This window comes from Haplochromis burtoni, unplaced genomic scaffold (assembly GCF_018398535.1).
Source record: "Haplochromis burtoni strain Fernald_Lab_line unplaced genomic scaffold, NCSU_Asbu1 Contig_52, whole genome shotgun sequence".
Taxonomy (NCBI): domain Eukaryota; kingdom Metazoa; phylum Chordata; class Actinopteri; order Cichliformes; family Cichlidae; genus Haplochromis; species Haplochromis burtoni.
Window position 1 is genome coordinate 2,267,413 of NW_024582413.1, and position 19,478 is coordinate 2,286,890.

General features: G+C 40.8%; 2 protein-coding genes across 2 annotated transcripts; one reads left to right on the forward strand and one right to left on the reverse strand.

Annotated features, from left to right (window-relative positions):
- Positions 1 to 395: 395 nt before the first annotated feature.
- Positions 396 to 9,973, forward strand: zgc:195001 (uncharacterized protein LOC567531 homolog). Its single transcript, XM_005921772.2, has 5 exons — positions 396 to 591; positions 5,443 to 5,469; positions 5,580 to 5,642; positions 8,677 to 8,816; positions 9,228 to 9,973. The coding sequence occupies exons 1-5, from the start codon at positions 537 to 539 to the stop codon at positions 9,630 to 9,632; spliced, it is 690 nt and encodes a 229-aa protein (XP_005921834.1). The 5' UTR covers positions 396 to 536; the 3' UTR covers positions 9,633 to 9,973.
- A 122-nt stretch (positions 9,974 to 10,095) lies between these two features.
- akt1s1 (AKT1 substrate 1 (proline-rich)) lies at positions 10,096 to 18,466 on the reverse strand. Its single transcript, XM_005921771.2, has 6 exons — positions 18,321 to 18,466; positions 15,896 to 16,637; positions 15,536 to 15,803; positions 14,135 to 14,218; positions 13,874 to 14,049; positions 10,096 to 12,233 (listed from the first exon to the last, which is right to left on the reverse strand). Exons 2-6 carry the CDS (start codon positions 16,286 to 16,288, stop codon positions 12,096 to 12,098), a joined length of 1,059 nt encoding a protein of 352 aa, XP_005921833.1. The 5' UTR covers positions 16,289 to 16,637; positions 18,321 to 18,466; the 3' UTR covers positions 10,096 to 12,095.
- Positions 18,467 to 19,478: the final 1,012 nt, after the last annotated feature.

Below are 19,478 nucleotides of genomic sequence, written 5' to 3' on the forward strand. Positions count from 1 at the left end.
ACCTCACCACCGCCCTCCTACCATGGCAATGACACTCCCCAAAGGCAGTGGCTTCTACCAGAAAACAAACACAACAAAGTAGCAGAGATTTTGAGTTCCAGACCTGCCAAATCCAATAGATTGACAGAAGCCACATGAGGCAATCCACAGAACATAAAGTATCTGCTGGCAACGTCCCTGTTTGTCTACATCCATGACACAAAGAGGTTTGGGCACATTGCTATATTTTTTCCCCCATTCTTTAAACTAGATACTTAAATTTCTCAGTGCTAAACACTATGTAAGCTCTGGGGTTTACCTCGTGCATGTGCTCAGTCCATGTGTACGCAGATAAGTTTGCATACTTGGGATGTATTTGCTCATCTCCATCAAGCGATCCCAAGAAAGGATCAGGAGTTTCAAGTAACAGGACCATCCCTTTGGATGGCCGGTACATCCAACCCAAACTCGTGCACCTCCCCTCTCTACTGATTTGGAAGTTAATAAGAGTGACACTCCGGAGATGCACAGGCACTTTCACAGGACGTCCCCGATTGATGCCAAACTGCGCCGTGAGAAACACGAGAATCATGCCCGTACCCAGGAAAGCAGGTAAGAAATCAATCTCACCTGAGTCTTTATGAGCATCGTGTCTTCAATATGTCTTTCATGACATTTGAACTGTTGTAGTCAATATTCTAAAGCTCGAGTACATTATACTGTGATGCATTTAATGACAAATACGGCAGTTCAAATGTTTGACTTTCAAATGTAATGTGACCCAAATGTTTTTGTTTGATTGTTTTTTTGTATGTTTTAAATTAAGGTGGCTCAGGAGGTAGAGCAGATCATCTGCTAATTGTAAAGTTGGCGGTCTGATCTTTGGCTGCAGCAGTCTGCATGCCAAATTATTCTTGATACTGAAGCCTGGGCTGCTCAGTGTGATTGTTATATAGAATGCACTTGGGCAAAGAAAAAAGTGCTTTTGTGAATGAGTAAAAATGCATTATCTAAGAGGCAGTTCATTTACCATTCCTTATGGACTTTAAAAATCTTAATTACAGTTTGTCACAGTGTGTTATTACTGATTTATTATGTGTTTTATATTATATGTTGTTTATTTGACGTTGTTAAGTTACCTCACGCTGACCATCCCTGGACATTAGCTGGGAGCCAGATATCCTTCCTCACCTTGGATTGTGCCAGTTTGGTCCATTAATCATGTCAACAAAGAGCCTCTCGCCGGGTGGTGATCGTTTCGTCAATGTCACAGCCTCGCCTGCAGTTTCAGTGCTCATATTTCTGTCTGTCTTTCTTGTTTCTGTCCCTAAGCAACGTGATACACCTGTCCAAACACGCCCACGTTGCTTCATTCTCTGTCTCCAGCTAGAGGAAGATATTTCATATAGATTCTCCATATCCTACCTGCTTCTTATGGATTTTTTCAGAGTTTCCAATTCCATAATAGCTTACATAACCCAAGTCACCCGCTCTCCCTCCGTCTCCATCCTCAATTGTTGCTAATCCCTCCTCTGCTGCCACAGTAATGAAGTGTGAAATGCTGCACAGTAATTCAGGGACCAAAATGCAAACGCTCATCTTGGTGTTATTTATGGCTGTTTGATTTTGCCTTTATGTAACATATAGCACCCGCGGCTTCTGCAGTTTGTCGTCTCCTGGAGGAATTAGTGCCATTAAAAGTTTAATTCGTCACCATAATGTACATGAATGCAAGCGTAATGTGGCAAATCTAACCAATATGATTAGCTAATCTTTGATGCATAAAAATACTCTAACAATAATTAAATAATTCAAAATGGAAATTTGTTATGGGAGCCTACATACTTGTAACAGCCTCTTCTACTTGTATTAGCCCTTCAAAAAGGCCTTTTCCTTCTGAGTGTACTTTATGTCCTTCCAATCTCCATCTCACATGTGCGCTCGTCACCCATAGGGCTTCTAGCCAGGAAGTTTTGACACTTGACAGGAACTAGAGGGATGATCCTGGATCTCCCTCCACCTCATCTCACTATCTTCTCATCTTGCTGTCTCAGTGGGATGCTCTGAACCTGATCTGTGCAGATAGCTCTGTCCCACTGAGAGAGGAATCTGGGGAGGGGGTGAAAAAAGAGGTTTACCTCATGACACTCCAAAACAAACACTTCTCGTGAAACACTGTGAGAGTCGCCGTTGACCTTTCCAGCTGGACTGAGCTGAGCTCGAGCGCTCTTGGGGAGGGCACCAGAGTTTCACTTAAAATCATTTCAGGGACTAACCCTAACCCACATCCATCCATTACAACCTGCAGCTTAATCATTAGCCGTCCCTTTTATGGCCTCACTGCCCTTAAATATTTTTAGGCCACACACCTCACTCTGTTCCCTCCATGTCTCTATTGCTGTTGTGTCAAGTCATCAATCTTCTGGGGAATATGTTTATCCCAGTGGGGCTTTCTTGTTCATACTGCTGAGTGTAGACAGGAATCCAGAGATGTTTAACCTTCACGGTGCAGCCAGAGATCTGGAATATTTCCAGTAACCCAACTTACTTACTGCTGGCTTGATATCTTGATATCCAAGATTATCGGAGATGTTCAATTTATTCCCTTCGGACAGTTGCCAGGGACATCATATTTGGAGATGAATCTAATGACTGTTGGTCCCTTTTTAATCTGTCCAATAGCAATTCCAGTAAAAATCAGAATGAAGGCTTTTCTTGTATTGTGTCCCCATCCCACCTGCTGTGTTCCTTTCTGAAAGAGCTCAAAGGACGAGGGAGAGAAAGACCGATGAAGTGATCTGTCACCAGCGACTTTCTGCTCCCACCGTTTCCAATGATGACTTCATGACCTTCACGATATCCTGCTTTGTCCTGCCAAATCTCTGTCTGCCCCATCCATCAATGGTGCAGCACACGCACCAGTCTATTAAAACGTTTGAGCTTGTGCATTGTAAACTGGCAGGCTTGCTGTTGAAGTCAATCATGACATGTGGACAATATCCAAACTCAAACCTCGTCTGTAACTGAATCCTACTACTCAGAAGGGTTTAATTAATATGTCTGCATGCCCAGCCAATTATCAAATTCTCTGGCCTTAGTGATGTTGATCAGGTAATTGTTCTTGGCGTAATGAGCTCCTGTAAAACAATACCTCAGCCTATATTTAGGTTTTAATTAAAGCACCCAGTGAACATTAGTTTACCTATTGAGGAAAAGCCAACACATTTAAAGTTGGCCCACTCCTCTTCTGGAAACCCTACCCTACCCTACCTCGGTGCATTAGCCACAGTAAAGAGAATTGCAAGCCAACACATTTCAGAGAAAGCAATGCCACCCCTTCAATTATATCTGATGTTTGCAGATGTTATGCCAGGCCATCATTTGTCCTTCTGGTTGTCACGCTGCTGGCATCCTCCCCAGTGGAGGGTCACACAGGTCGTAGAGGTAAAGTTTCCCCAGGCCGAGATACGTGCCGGATTCTCCGCTTCAGACATAGGGAAACCTCTATGGGCTCAGAAGTCACCTTTCTAAAGACGCGGGATCCAGTGCATTTGCATTCCTGTTAATAATCTAAACTACACACAGGATAACCATTATAATCAAAAACAGCTTTAAAGAGTTTGTAGTTCATCCCATTAAATAATCTCTACAACAAAAGAGGAAAAAAAGAAAAACATAAGGACAATGATTAAAAAAAATAATAAATATAAAAATCAACTAAACCTGGAGATATATAAACTCAAAGTGAACAAGTATCAAGCTGAAGCATGAATTTATTCGATTTATCCTGTCAAGTTTATGTCCTTCCTCTGTTTAGGCTTCCAAAATGAGCTAATACTATTAAAGAAGAAATTACCACTACAAATTCATGTTCAAAACATCTTTGTATTGTGTTTAAGAGATAGTAACTGACTGAAGGTTAACTCAGCCAAGCTATACTTTCATATGGTACCACAAGATGATGCAGCAAGTCAGTATCACCTTTATTTAAACAGGCAAAAGAACAAATGGTGGTGTGGGAAAACGCTGCCCCCTGTTGGTAAAACCTTTAGTTAAAATTGGCAGACGGGAACTACAAACAGTACTTTTAACAAATAAAGTTTACAGGTATATGAGGATTTTTATAAAACAGGATGCACTGTCGCTGCGTAAAACACTCAACAAATATTTAAAGGAGTTAAAATCAACTAATCAAATTACGTCATAATACTGAAGTTAAAAATACTCCTGCACTGGATGCTTTTATTTTTAATTCAAGACTTTTTATGAAGCCTGCAACTAGGACTGAATAAGTATACAACAATGTAAAAGTAATGTAATTCTGGCCATTCAACAGATATTATACAGCTTTAATAAAAGCACAACTTTCAAATTAAGTTTTTATGTACTGACCCATACAAAGCCTCCACTCTGCAGGAAGTACTAGATCACTAAAAGCAACGACTTATACAATTATAATTGAACAATCAACCCTTAATCTACATGTCCTCACCAAATGGCCAAGCCTTAAATCTTTACTATCATTTTTAGTGGAGATGAATGACAATCAGGGATTCGGTCATAATACTGCCATAAAACTATATTTCAGTCTGTTACAGCCTCTTATGGTATAAAAATGAGGGGAGGGAGAGCAGAGTTTAAGTAGGGTGAGGTTTAGTTTAGTTAAATTGTCTTGATTTTTTCTTAAAAAGTGAAAGAAAGCGTGTTTTATGACTTCTCATTAAATGAACACAGTTATACCCTCCATATAGGACGTCAGAAAAACGAGCCTGTTCTGTCTTATTTTGTTAGACAAATCAGATAAATACTTGGATGTAACAGTCTGTTAAGTGAGCGTGAATCATAAAATAATCGAATCGTTTTCTGTGTGAAATCTGAGAGACAGTAACTTGACATACGCAGAGGCACGATTGATGACCGGACGGGTGAGGGATCACAGTTTTCTCCGAATGTCAGAAGACGCAGTGACTCACAAACTGGAGGAAGAACAAACGGAGAGCCTGTGACACGATAAACACGCCCACAGCGGTGGGAAGGAAAAGCATCCCACAGAAAGTCAATTCTTAGAATGAGCTTCCTGTCATCAGTGGCCATGAACGGTGTTCCCAGCAAATGTATGCGGAGTCCCATACGTTGAAACCAGAACCTCGAAAAGCATGAGGGAACTCCATGAATCAGTGCTGAGCCGACATTTCACACATACCCCTATGTGATCTACAATGTGTTGAGAGCAGCAGGTGATTAACTGCAGCTGCAGTGCTGGCAGACACTATGAAGAAGGTGCAGCCTGTAGAGGAAGATGAAAAGGTTTAAAGTAACCGCCGCTGCCACCCTGGGCGTCGAGCTTTCAGCTTTTTGTCATATAAGCTCATGTGAGAAATCATGTCTGAGGACAGGCTGTAATTCCATATACAGTGTCTGTAGTAGACAGCAGTGAAATGATGCTCTCGTTTTCTTTTCCAGGGAGAAAAAACAGTAGTGCTACAGAAGGTAAAAACCAGCATGGAGTCCCGCTGTTGTGAAGGCTTTGCATGTGGATATTAATGCATTAAATTAAATCAATGTGTCATTATTTATCCTCTCTTTCCTCCTCTTTTCAGTAACACTGCCACCATATGAGCCCAATATCCCCGAACCAACCACCAGGGCCGACTTCATGAAATGTAAGGCTTTTTATTTTAATATGAAGCTCCTTCTTTTTTTTTTTTATTCGAAAGAATTATGGAGCAAACTTATTAAGATGATCAAAGATGAAAATAATAATGGTCAACGTTTGTTCCACATAAAAAGGTTAATGAATAAAAATGTAGAAAGTAATCGTGGTGTAAGACTTTGAGATATCTGGATCACTTAATACCAAATTCAAATTAGTCTATTACACTTTTTAATATGTATTTAAAAGGCTATTACATGTGTCCCAGAACCAGTCACTAACTACATTATTAAATAAATATGTAACAGCATATTCACAAGTGTTATATCCCACAGAAACAGCGAACCACTTAAACGTCAAATGATTCAAAGTTGCCTCGTCACTTGCCAATAGTTGCTTCTAATGTTTATTATTATGCCTGTTTTTTTTGGCTGTTGTTGTTTTTGGTTTTTTTTGGGGGGGGGGGGGGGTTAGACCAGGCTGACTGTTAAAATAGGGTCAGTAAATATTATTTACCCTGCTATACTCACTGCTCACACAGTAAGCAGCTGATTCTGAGAAAGACTGTAGGGGAGCACTCTGCAGGGGGCTGACTCTCATATAGCCCAACTTTTTTTTTAAGCTTTTCCAACCCTGAGATTCATTCACTCACATTGCTGAGTTAGATTACATCATCAGGTTACTGATGTTGTCAGCAAACATGTACTATAACATGATCCACATTGGAATAAATTATAAGTATAATACTGTATTTGCGCAGGTGTGTCCTCAAAGTGGGTGTCAGTCATACAGTGGGCCCACAGCATGTCTTAGTTTATCCTTTTTTATTTTTCTTTTACTCAAATGGGACAATAATTTACAAAATAACTATGCTGAATGAAATAAGACTTTAAAAAATAGCGACTGAGACATTAAACTTTTCCCAGACATTTCTACACAAACCTCTTTCTGCAACCTTAGACGATGCCCCCTGCTGTCTGTTAGACAGAATAAAGGTTTATAGCACTGACTTTCTTTTTCAGACCCAGGAGTTAATCTTTACCAAACAAAGCTAGTAATGAGAAGCAATAATGAACGAAGGAAGGATGTTAAGGGTCATGAGGAGTTAAGAGAACTGGGAGTTCAGAGAATCTGACGGCACTGGCACTTCATGTTTGTTTGCTTGCTTGTTAAAGCATCGGCCTCAGCTTTAGCTGTTCTTCCTGAGGTCCGACCTACACACACACAAACAAACTGGTTCTACTGGTTCACCTCCACCTGTAACTTACAATGTCATTGATCATCTAATGCACAGTTAATGTGGGGGATTTTACTCTGCAGGGTTGAAACTACAATGTCCCAAAAATGGATCCCAAAAACTGCCTCTTGAGTTGTTACCATGTTGTTTCATGCAGGCTGTATAAATGAGAACCACCCTCTGAAAAATATCACTTTAACACTAAGGAAATTAAAGGAATGCCTGTCACACTGTCCACACACACTTGGGATGATCCAGTGTATCCACCTTCTTTTTTTTTTTTTTTAAAGGCATTTTGTGGATAAAGTTAAATTAATTATGCTAAAAGGGTAAGGTGGGGTGGGTGGATAGGTAAGTAGGTAAACCTATGTTTGCAGTGTTCGTAGTTCACCTGCCAGTTTAACGTAGCCCGTCTTTGAAGGGTCACTTGTCACATTAATCAAGTCTTTCCTCAACTCTCACTCCAAGTATCCCCAAAATGAGAGAATTTTTCACATTTACCCAGGTGCTATTCATTAATATAAACTACTAATACTCCCAATAACACACTGGATTTGACAGAGCTACATGGTAATTCACAATATTTTCCAAATCCTAATCACTCCAGGAGCACTAAAATGAAGATTCTCTCTTATAAACAATCAAAAAACAGCCAAGTCAGCTATAAAAGCTTGTATGTTAGAAACTCAACACAACAAAAATTTACACATGTTAGAAAATCTGTAATCACAAAAACAAAAAGAAAAGTGAAAAAGCAGTGGAGGAAGTAAACCGCGCAGCAGGGGTTGTGCTCCTAAATTGACATCATGGTCAATGCGCTGCTTGTACAGTTTAACTCTGAAAAATAGACTTACAAGTATTGCACAGGGGTGGTACTGGGCTTTTCACTGAAACTGGGATGGAAGATCTTATGTGGCAGTTCAGGGAGTGTAAGAGACACTGCAAAACATCAGTGACAGAAAACTCTCGCTGGCTGTTCGGAACAAAACAGCAGGAAGCACATTCTTCTGTCAGATGAAACCAAGATAAAGTTATTCGGCTCAGAAGGGGTCCGGCGTGTTTGGCAAGAACCTAGCCACGACTTTCACAATGAATGCATCACAGTGCTGACAGTGAAGCATCGAGGTGGTAGAGTGCCAAAGGTTCTGGGGACATAGCATTTCTAGATACCCTTGGATAAGATTCCAGGAGCCTGTCAGAAGAGGAACGGTCCAAAACAAAACAGTTTCTATGTCATAAAATTATGACATTTAACATCTTTGGGTTACTTAACAGAAAAGTAAAACAAAGAGAAGCTGAACACAGCTGTCTATGAATAATGACGAACACCTGTCCAGATGTTTGGTGAGAAGGCCTGAATCTGTTTTAATAAAGGCAAAAGCAGTATTCAAGTATTCATGCAAGTACATGCACAAGGATGTACTTACGATGACAAAATAATGTTTATGTAGTGGAGGAGGGAAAATTACAATAATGTGGAATAAATGCAAAAATAGTTCATTAATATTACTATTTTAGGTTATTGCCCCCAATTAAATCCAAAGATATCAGTTAAACATAATTTAAGCCAAAAATCAAACAGAAAAGTTGCACATTAATACTCTGAAAACTGCAACAACAGAAATTTAAGATCAAGGTTTTTGTTTTCTTTCTCAAAAATCTAATTTCTGAGTTGGATTCAGTAGATCTCGAAACTTAGACGTGCAATTTTAAAGTTGAAAGTCTTTAATTTTGGGTTACTCTGAAAGACCAGTCCATCACCAGCCTCCCGGTCTCAGTTTGTATTTTTGCCCTCCCCTTTCCTCAGATTGGATCCCCCTCTCTTTCGATGACAGAACTGCAGAGAAACTGTTGTGGATTTCAGAGGGCGGCTCTAAGGTGGCTCGTACATCAGATGCAGTGTGCCCTTATCCCCAGAGACCTGAGAGATACGACCACTCACCACAGGTAAGCTTGGAGTTAATCATCGTTCTGGGCATTATGGGAACAGGCTCAGGGGCCCATCAAAGAGGCAGGAAGTAAAACTAACAGGAACCAGAACTTTATTTAAACTTTTGGTCTTGGAACCAGCATGTTGGTGTTTTTTTCCTGTATGTTAAAATCAAAAATGACTAGAGTCTTCCAAGTTAATATCTTGATCTGACAACAACAATTAAGAATCCAAAGACAGTTTACCATAATTAAAGACAAGCAAATTTAAAGGTTCAGAAGTGCAATCACCTGAAGAAAATTTGATTAGGAACATTACTTCATCAAATTGCCTGCAAATCAAATCAATAATTCTGCTCATCATTGAATTCTTGAAGCCATTTTTTTGTTGCTAGCTTAATTTCCTACTATGGCTCGTCTAACCTTTAGGTGCTGTGCAAGGAAGGGCTGCTGGGCCATCGAGGGTACTGGGAGGTGGAATACGACGGCTGGGTGGTGATCGGGGTGGTCAGCGAGAGCTCACCCCGGAAGATGCAGGACGGACCCTGCGGCATCGGAGAGAACAAAACCTCCTGGGGTGCCGGCTGGTCTGGCTCCTGCTGTCAAATCTGGCACAATGCGGAGAACGTGGACATCCAGATGCCCCTGTCCTCCACCATGGGCGTCTACGTTGACCAGCCCGCAGGCATCATAAAGTTCCTCTTGGTGGAGGGAGAGGCTGAGAAGGAGGTGCGGCTGATTCACAAATTCAAAGAAAACCTCCAGGAGAAGGTCTTCCCTGGATTCTGGGTTGGCACCAATTCATTCTGCCTTATTCGGAAAAAGGATCAGTGATACAGTAGAAGAAGCAAATCGGGGAAAAGGGAGGGAGGGTCACGTATCAATTTAAAAAGCAGGGGGAGATGGGGATCTTGTGATGTTTGGGGAACAAGTGCTGTAACCATTTCTGCTTTCTCTAGTGCATGAAGAAAGCTTATTGGTTTCAGACAGTCCCCAGAGATGCCCAAATGTCGTACTAACAGGCATTTATCTGTGTTATTTAAACTTAGAAGAATGGGCATTTAATGGTATATTTCAATCCAGCTGGGACTTTTCATGAGCTAGACTGCCTGTTTTATTCAGTCTGGATGTTTTGTATGTGCCAAATGTAGTCAATAAACTCTCATATTGTGTAATAACACTGAGCTCTTCTATTATATCTGTGTGACTGCTGCATAGCAGACTTAAACACAGAGCACTGGTACACTCTAGAGGCCTTTTATCAGAATACATCTATAATGATACAGGAAGTCTTTTCTCTTGGTGTTGCTCCTTTATTTGAAACATAAAAGTAGTTAACGGAACATTTGTTTGTTTTTCGAAATGTCACACATGGACATTTATCTTTTCAGATGCACTCTACCTCTCTTTCACCCTCTCTCACACAGTCTTCTCATTCATTCAATCTTTTCAACAACATATCAGGAGCAAAGAAAAAAAAGAAAAAAAGAAAAAACCCATCTCCTACAAATCAGTTTTGATTTACAATCATTCTATCAGTCAGTCATTCATTGGCAAAAGTAAAAGTAAAAATAGGCAAGTTACGACGAGGTGCTGGTGTCCTCTGCTCTCTGCTCACATTATCTAAAGCCACAAGCTTCATATCAAAGCACTGGTTTCTACCCCTTAGAAGGAATAGACTGGTTTCTATTGGGGGCAACAGCAGGCCTCTTGGTCATCTTACCAGGTAAATGATGGGAGTATACAGAAGGGAAAAAAAAAAACAAATGTGGCAACTTTAGCATGTTGAGCTAAATGACGGCGAGGCCCTGCAGTTAAATCTGACCTCGTCAATGATTAATGACCAACAGATGCAAACGTTTTCTGTGTTTAAACCCACAGATCTGTGTGGATCTTATAGGATTTTTTTCATGGGAATGTTGGATTTATGTTTTCTCCATAAAAGTTGAGACTCTCCCTGCTATTTTTAAACTTTAAAAGGACCAATTTGCCTATTTACCTTCTTTGAAACACGAATACCTTTGCAGGTGTGAACTGAGAACCAGAGGTTAAATAGCACAGGGGCTGGCTCGCTCTTAAAAGTCACTGATTAACATGCATCTAATTTGTTTACAGCAACGATTTAAAGACAGTTTCGTGTGCATAGTAAAGTTACTAAGCACCACTACCTATTGCAAATCATTTAGACCCATGTTAGTTTCCTCCTGTAATTCTGAGGTGGAGGTAGGAACCATTTTTAGCACCATATGCTGCCGAATTTGTGTAAAGAACTACAGAACCTCTTATAAAATTTACACCATATGTAAGGGTACAGTTTCACAGTACAACTTCAAACAGTTTCACTGTAATGCTGACAGTGAAAAGAAACACCCCTGAACACTCCTAAGCTGAAATTATGGCCAATGTATCCATTTTTCCTTGTTTGTTGACATTTGTAAAGCTAGAAATGCTGCACAGTCGGGTGCTGCTGTGAAGGGCTGGATAAACTAGTTACAGGCCTAGATCCCTCTGTTGGTAAAGACGCAGGTTATAACATGTTAATTTTTAGCTTTGGTGGGGCTGATAGGTTGAACTGAGTCCATCTAGTTTGCGGTTTGCTTTCAGCTTTTCTGGTGTGCAAAGCTTTGCCAAACTGAGACGAGCTAAGCTAACAGTCTCCGGATTATGCCTCAACATTTAACAGACTTGAGAGTGGCATCGATCAAAAAAAAAAAAAGTTTAACTATTAACTACCACATATTGCCTCATCTTCATAATAAAGCTAATACAACTCAAAGTTGGAACTTAAACACAAAGAAGCAGCATCTATGATGAAGCGGGTACAGGCAGCTCTTCCCCAAAGTCTCATCACTTCACAGGTAACCTGACCAAAAGGCAAACGTCCAAAAAACACCAGGTACATGTTTACACACCCTGTTTTAGTGACTTTTAGTTCAGTGCAGTGGGTCACTACACAAACATCTCGAGGTCCAATTGTAATGTAGTGTCGTGGAAGCTAGTATTGACGAAGTGGGAGGGGCAGGGGTAGTGTTGAAACGTTATTAGTGTTCATAACCACATTTCTTTAGGAAAGTTACTCCACAAAGCATGTGCCGTTAATTTTGGTTAGTGAGAAATAAATGGAGGTATTAGCTTTTACACTGTGTCACATACTGTACGTCACATTTGCCAGAAAATCCAGGGTTCCTCCTCTCACTCCTCTCCACATTTCCTCCTATCCCTTTACCACTCTCCCTCTTTGTACTTGCCTCACTCCCTTTCCTTCCCTCCCTACACCCTCTCCTTCCCCCCCTTCACTCAGTGCTTGAGAGAGAAGTCCCCTGTGTTGAGACGGGGTCGAGGCAGGGCCCCAAACATTTCCGTCCCATCAGTGGCTCCAGGGGCCAGCAGAGCCTTCATACTGGCAGCGATGTGCTCCAGGTCAGCACAGCCCGACTAAGAGACAAACACAGGGAAAACGAGGGGTTAACAAGGGATATGGACTGAAACTGACCAGTATCAAATATTGCCTTTTCATGTTCATTTCCTGTACATTTCTGGTGTTCGACATTCCCAGCTCGACCGTAAACACTCTTTCTGTCAGTTGTGTTCGACAGTGCCGTCATGGCCATTAATGGGTGCAAATGAATAGCGTCTTTGTTTTAGTCTTCAGACAGCATGAAATATGTCAGGATGGACTGACACCAACGGGCATGAACGCTAAAAACAAAAGCCTGCTTAATTATCAAAATGTCATGACCCATTTCTTTTCAGGAGGTCCGTTTATCTATGCCCATCAAGCTGTTGGATCAGAGCATCTGAATTCTGTTTGCACATTTTTTTCCAGAATTTATTTTCATGACTAAAAAAATCCTTAAACTGCCTGTTCTTTAACAGATTATAACATCTGTGTTTAAACTACCAGCCAGGCATTATGTCTGCATTCATTCTGAATCAGAACACCTCATAATGACATTCTAACATTTAATACCACTGAAATTTGTTAGTTACAGATAGTACCACCAGATAAACCTCAGCTCAGCACTGAGTTTAACTCATGGTAAGTTATCCAACAATTCATTAAAATAATTCATTAATTCTAATTTGTTCCCCCTCCTTTCATTTATGGCAATGAACAGGGGTTGTAAAACACGACACTCTCTGTGCAGCTCCTATCCACCATTTTTCGATGCATTATGCATTTACTTATGCAAACTATTATTTGTTTACGCATGACAGTGTGTGGATAGAGGCATGCCTGAGTTTGGCCCAGCAGAAACTCCACTTTTTCCTGGACTTGCTCTCCCAGTTGCCGTTCTGTACTACATAACTTAAGATTATCTAGTAAGTTAAAGGTATCAGCCTCCAATGTATGATCCATCACACTAACTTTACATTACATGACTGCAGGCCATAGAGCTACAGTAGCAGACACCATCTGGCAAATTAAATTGTGGGGTGGCCTAGCATGTTATCTGTGATTGACACAGACGCACTACAAATAAATTCATGAGAGCTGCTGAACGTTGTTGTGATGCGATTTGATAACATTAGCACACAGATTAGTTTGATAAGAGCAGATGTGAGGTCACTGACGGGCAATCAAAAGGAAATGCATCATTAGATTTAATAAAATTGAATTCTCTTTGGAGTCGAATGTTATTGGACTGTTATTCAGGATTATGTAAGTATATTAGTGGGTCTACTGCATATTTTTTAAACTGTATAATGCTGAAATGCTTAAAAAAAAAAATGGTTGAAAATGAAACACTGCAAAAGGCACCACTAATTCAACCTACAATCCAAAGTTTCTGCTGGTTTATACTCTAAACTATCACTTTGCATTTTATGTAATGTTTTGGTCCCAGTAAGGATTCTAACAATTTTTCCAGTTACCCGACTGCTCAGTAGTCAGTGCTGCTGGCCCCTTTTGACATGAATCTGTATGTAACCAACCATGGTGATCAACACTTAGGAGAAGTTAAGAGTTAAAACTAGTTAGTCTGAGCTGTAAACGACTGACTGGCTGCCCACCGATCTCCATGTGTGACACAGAAGGTCAGATCATTTGGCCTCAGTGTCCGAGATGCGCTCACCCGTTCTCCACTGTTGCTGTCTCCCTGAGCAGCTCTGCCTCCTCTGCAGCCCCACACAGGCACAGATACAGGCAGGGAGCGGGCCAACGCCATGGGATGGGACTGACGGGATGAATACGCACCCTGACCCACAGCCATACCGCGCGATGGCGGAGGGGCATCCTCACTCAAGGAGCCTGAAACAAATTTAAAAATAAAGAAATTTAGCTCATGCACATATGTGTATGTGTACATATGATGCTCGGCATAATGAACGCTCACCATCCGTGCTCTCTTCCTCTCCATCAGATTCAAAGAACGGCTCACAGTCCCGAGAAACAGAGTCCTCATCCATAGAGAACACACCTGAAGCAGAAGGCATACTTTGAATTGGAATAAACACAACACATGCATTACAAATTGATTTCTCATTTTCTTTTCCTAAATGTTTTTGCACCTATTTCAACACCATCGAAATGTTTTAAAAGTCTTTGTTTTAACGTTTCTGTTTCAGAAAGTGAAAACGGAACGAATGAAGCGTTTTAATGATCAAAAAACTGAAACAACCTGAATAATGAGCAACCTCCTCATTATCTAAAGTGTGTGTGGCTGGAAAATATGGCCAGCTCATAAAAGCTCATAAAACTAGCAATTAAATAGTCCGAGGATGGAGAGTAATGGTGCCAGAGAGCCTGCGGGACTAAATGAGCAAATCACTACCAAGTCCCATGAAGATATTTTGGGTTTTCCCAGGGATCTTCCTTTTTTGGAAAACAATTAGAGACGGATTGTAAAAATTAAAAAATTAAAAATAATAATAATTATTATTGTTATTTGACAAATGTCAAAGACCTCTCACACTGAAAGATTATCATGCATTATATCTGAGCATGGTTATGAAACTTTGATACATTTGATAAATACTGGAAAGGATGCATTGAGTTTACCAAAACACAGGATATCAACAAAAACACCTCACACCAACTACTGAGCACGGTGGTGGAGGAATGATGAATGATGCTTGTTTTGCACCATCATTTGCGGGACATGGGCACCGTGCAATCATTGAGTCAAGCATGAACTCCTCTGTCTACCCAAGTATTCTACAGTCAAATGTGGGTCCATCTGTCCAGCAGCTAAAAATAGCTGAAACTGGATCGTGCAACAGGACAGTGATCTTAAGCACAACAGAAAATCTCCAACAGAATAGCTTGAAAAAACAAACAAAAAAAAAAAAACACAAAACAAAAAAAAAGAACCAAGATTTCACAATGGCTCAGTCCAGCCCTCAACCTCACTGAAATGCTGTGGAGGGACCTTAAGAGAGCTGTGCATAAATGAATGGCCACAAACACCATCTTTAGGCCTACAAAACAGACTAGGTAAAGGCAATGTGTTGAATTTTTATTAAAATAATTCAGCAAACATAAAGTCAAACTACAACTGAATAAGTGTGGATGCTGACGTGGTTTTCATGTGTCCTTTTGTGAAACCGATTGTAGTTTAATAGAACTTATATGTGGGCATATGTATTATAATAATTAAGGTTTTTTTTTCTTAAATTAAAAAAACAAAAACAAAAAAAAAAACAGAATACTTCAGGTCATCACGTTTCCAGTGAGAACACAGTAAGAATCTGCATGGATCAGGGACACAGCAACAGATTACAGTGTCGTTCCTCACCTGCACTTTCATTCCCATAGAGTCTCCTCTCATCCATGTCCTCTTCCTCTTCTTCATCCTCACCCTCTTCTTCTAAATCCTCAATCCCAGACCTCTGTCGACCTCGCTCGGCCTCCAACGCGCTCTTCTCACGTTCCCTCTCTCCGGTACCGTTCTGCCCGCCGCCCTGCCCGGTCACGGCTCCTGAGCTGTAGATCGACGGGTAGTTTTGGGAGTACAGTCTTCCACTAGGACTGACTCCTCCCACTACAACGTCACTTGTTAAGCTCTGCACCAACAACAGAGAATCAAACACATTACAGATGTGAACTTTCTGAATCAATACCGCAGTTTGCTATCTAAAGCAAACAGTTCACTCACCCCCCTGTTTCCAGGGTCAGAGGTCAAGTCAACCACTAGCTTGGTTCCTCCCTCTCCTCCAGCTTGGCGTGTGTGCTTTTGGGCTGTTAGCATGGTTGTGGAGTGCAGCACACCAATGTCATCCATGTAGCGACGCGCCGACTCAGCTAGAAATCCCTGACCCCATACATTATAAGAGAAATCGCACTCCCTGGAAAAGGAACTGCCGCTCTCCCGCTTCCTCCCCACTTCTCCTTCTCCAGTCACCGACCGGAACTTCTTACAGGCTGTGAGTATGGCCAGGTCGCAGCCAGACTTTTGGCAATACACTTCTGCTGCAGAAAGTAGTGCCAGCCAGCTCTCTTTGTGGTTGTCTGGGATTTCGAGCTCGGATGACTGCGTGATGGAGGCCATAATGGTGCTAAATGCTGTTTACAGATTTCTTTGATGAGCTGATTTGATGAGACAGCTGAGTAATACTAAGAAGTGATGAAGAGCTTTGAGGATTTGGGGGCATCAAACTTAACAAAATACTGACTTTGGTAGCTGTGGCGTGTCTGACTTTGCTCAAATGGCTGAAAACTTACAGTTACTCACTTGCTGGTGTATGGATAGTTTTTGCACTGATGAAGATGAAGGGGAAGGGTAGGACCTATTAGGCAGAGAGGCACTGGGTGACTTTGAGATATGACATACAAGGTGGTGTCCTTACACACTGGAGAGCCAGGGGAGAGAAGAGGTGTTGTCAAGTTGCTGGTGATACCTAAAAAAATAGAAATAAATAGAGTTGGGTTAAATCACTGCTGGTTTTTTTTTTCATGTGAACAATAAACACAAAAAGGTTGGAAGAACTTAAAAAAATGCAGACAACTGATTGGCTCAATTTGTGAATTTGTGACTTCTCAAAGAACATTACAAAAAGACTTAAAAGTTCTTCAAGCACAATCCAAGACTGAGATCATAGTGGAATTGCCTCTAATTACATTGAACATCTGATGTTTAAAGACAATTAAAGGATTCCAATTATACTTTAACCCCTTTAACAGCCACCATCAAATAACGCAGGGGTTGAAAGAGTTGCATATTAGGCAACAGCCACCTAACACAGGACCCTGGAAAGATTACCTAAAATTCAGCTTCCACTGGATTGTAAGAAAATACATAAATCATACAGAGTACCAGTGCTTGTTCCTGTTACTGCATGTCACAGACATTAAAAACAGACTGATTTTGCAGGGGTTAGATGGGAACATTTCTCACGATTCACTAATTTTGTATGGGTTTAGCTCCATAGTGTAGTGATTAACACATTCACTTGGCAAGCAAACAGTCAGTGGTTTCACTCTAACCCGAAATACAAATCCCTTTGAGATATCAGCAGGAAAGGAAAACTCTTCCATATCAAAATAAGTGGTGATGCCATTTACAAGTACCTGTAAACTCCATAAAAAGGGAAAGATGACAACCTAACCCTACCCCAACTCACTAGGTGGATGTGAAGAGGTTAACTGGGGTTTAGTCAACCTAGAAAACACTCCCTTGTGGCGAAGGGCAAATACAGAGAATTTTATTCTATCTGGGGCCCCTTCGTGGACTATTGCAAGTCATTAAACGCTCTACCAGCTGATTAATATCATATCTCTGGGGGGGGGGGGGGGGGGGGGGGGGGGGGGGGGGGGGGGGGGGGGGGTGTCTGGTGTACACAAGTCAACATGTGAGTCTCACAAGGAATGTAGCAAAAAAAAAAGAAAAAAAAGTGTTGATCTATGGACGTACCCCTACTGGCACCCAAAGATGGTCCTCAGACATTACAGCAGCTGAAATAACATACCTTAGCTTCCCTTTATGCTTACACGCAGTTGTAACAATTGCATTCAAATAAACTGTTGCATATTTGTTCTTCGTGTGATCAACCCCAAACCTTCAACCTGCGTAGTTTATTTTATTAAGTTAAATATAATAAAATACCACCCTAATGCCTTCCACACTGTTGCATGCAAACACGCTCTCTGACCCACATTTGGTTTTATGGGACCTGGTCTAATTTAGGTGTGTGCAGGTTAACGTGTAAACCTGCATGAATTAGTCTGACTGTCGCAGCCCCCACCAGTTCTGTGGGCTGCATGACACCTACCGATGCTAACTACTGTAGCTACTGCATCGCTTTCAAACCACTCTGCTCGCTCCTGCTTCCATTTGCTGCCACATCTGCACTGATCTATGTCTCATTTCTGAACTGCACGCTGTGGGCATTACTGCACGGTTGCCACCACTGCTGCTGTTGTTGTTGTTGCTGTTGTTGTTGTTGTCGCTGATCTTGTTGTTTAATCAGTGTTGTGTGCAACCTCCTCATGATGGAAGCACACTTCACCTCCATTTTCGGGCTTTAGTAGGAGTCAAGATTTGGAAAGATAAATTACAAAAACGAGGTGAGACCTTCACCTACCTTGTCAGTTTCTTTCTTCCACGCTGCCAGATGTTTATCGACCTTAAAGTTGTTTGAATCTTTCGTACTGTGCCTTCTACCACGGTTTCTCTCCCCTTGCTAGGCTCGACACCAGCGAGAGCAAGCTAGCAAGGATTAATAAGGCCTTTTCCGGTCAGGAATTTCGCAATAAAAGTCTGTTTCGTCAACATAACACGGCGTGCATTTTTTTTTTAAATTAAGTAAAATACAATTATTTAAAGTAAAATAATCTTGAACTCAAAGCTGTTGGTAAAAAATATTACTTTCGGAGAAAAAGTATTTTTTAAACTCTTACTTTACAGGAGAAAAATCAGTATACAGTTACCCATTGTTTTTTAAGGGGTTTTTAATAAATAAATTTAATACCTGCAATTTTTTTAATCTCTCAGTGTGCATTTAAAGTGAATTTAGATTAAGTTTCAACATAACTTATCAAATAAGCATCCTAGTGTTTCAAAGGCCAGACTTGCTTTAAATGATTTTTGTGTAAACTTGGATAACTTGTTTATTTACTTCCTAATAACTTCCAAAACTTGAAATTAATTAATTATAGGTAGTTACATACATTACTTGAGTTTATTGCCAGAGAGTCGCGTGGACATGTGTGGTCCTCAAAAGGAAATGTAAATCAGTTAATAAAATGTTAAAATAATAATAATAATAATAAAAATCCACTGGTCCTACTAAAGATTAAGTTGGGGTACTATTAAAATGACCTCACCCTGACTACATGATCACACTCCCATATCACTACACTCAACTTTTCTAGAAAGCTACTAAGCCATCGTAGTCCACTGGCCTAAGTGTGCGCACTAGCCGCCGGAAGTCCTAAAGAATACAGAAGAACTGAGGTCAATTAAAAATCCTAAACACAAACAGAACAAAGCAAGCCCTATACTGAAAGTACAACTCAATGAATGACAGAAATTCAACACCACGGAGCCCAGGTATATGGGTATATGACTCCTGAGGAAATACTTTAAAACGAGTCTCTCTGGAGGAAAACCGATCCCCAGTTATTACTCAATCAGCTACAGTAACTCATTCAGGGAACAGTAGATCTACTGCACACATACAGATTAGAGTACTGTGTTGAATCAGCTTCCTTCTCTGAGCAAGACAAAGCGGCCTATTACA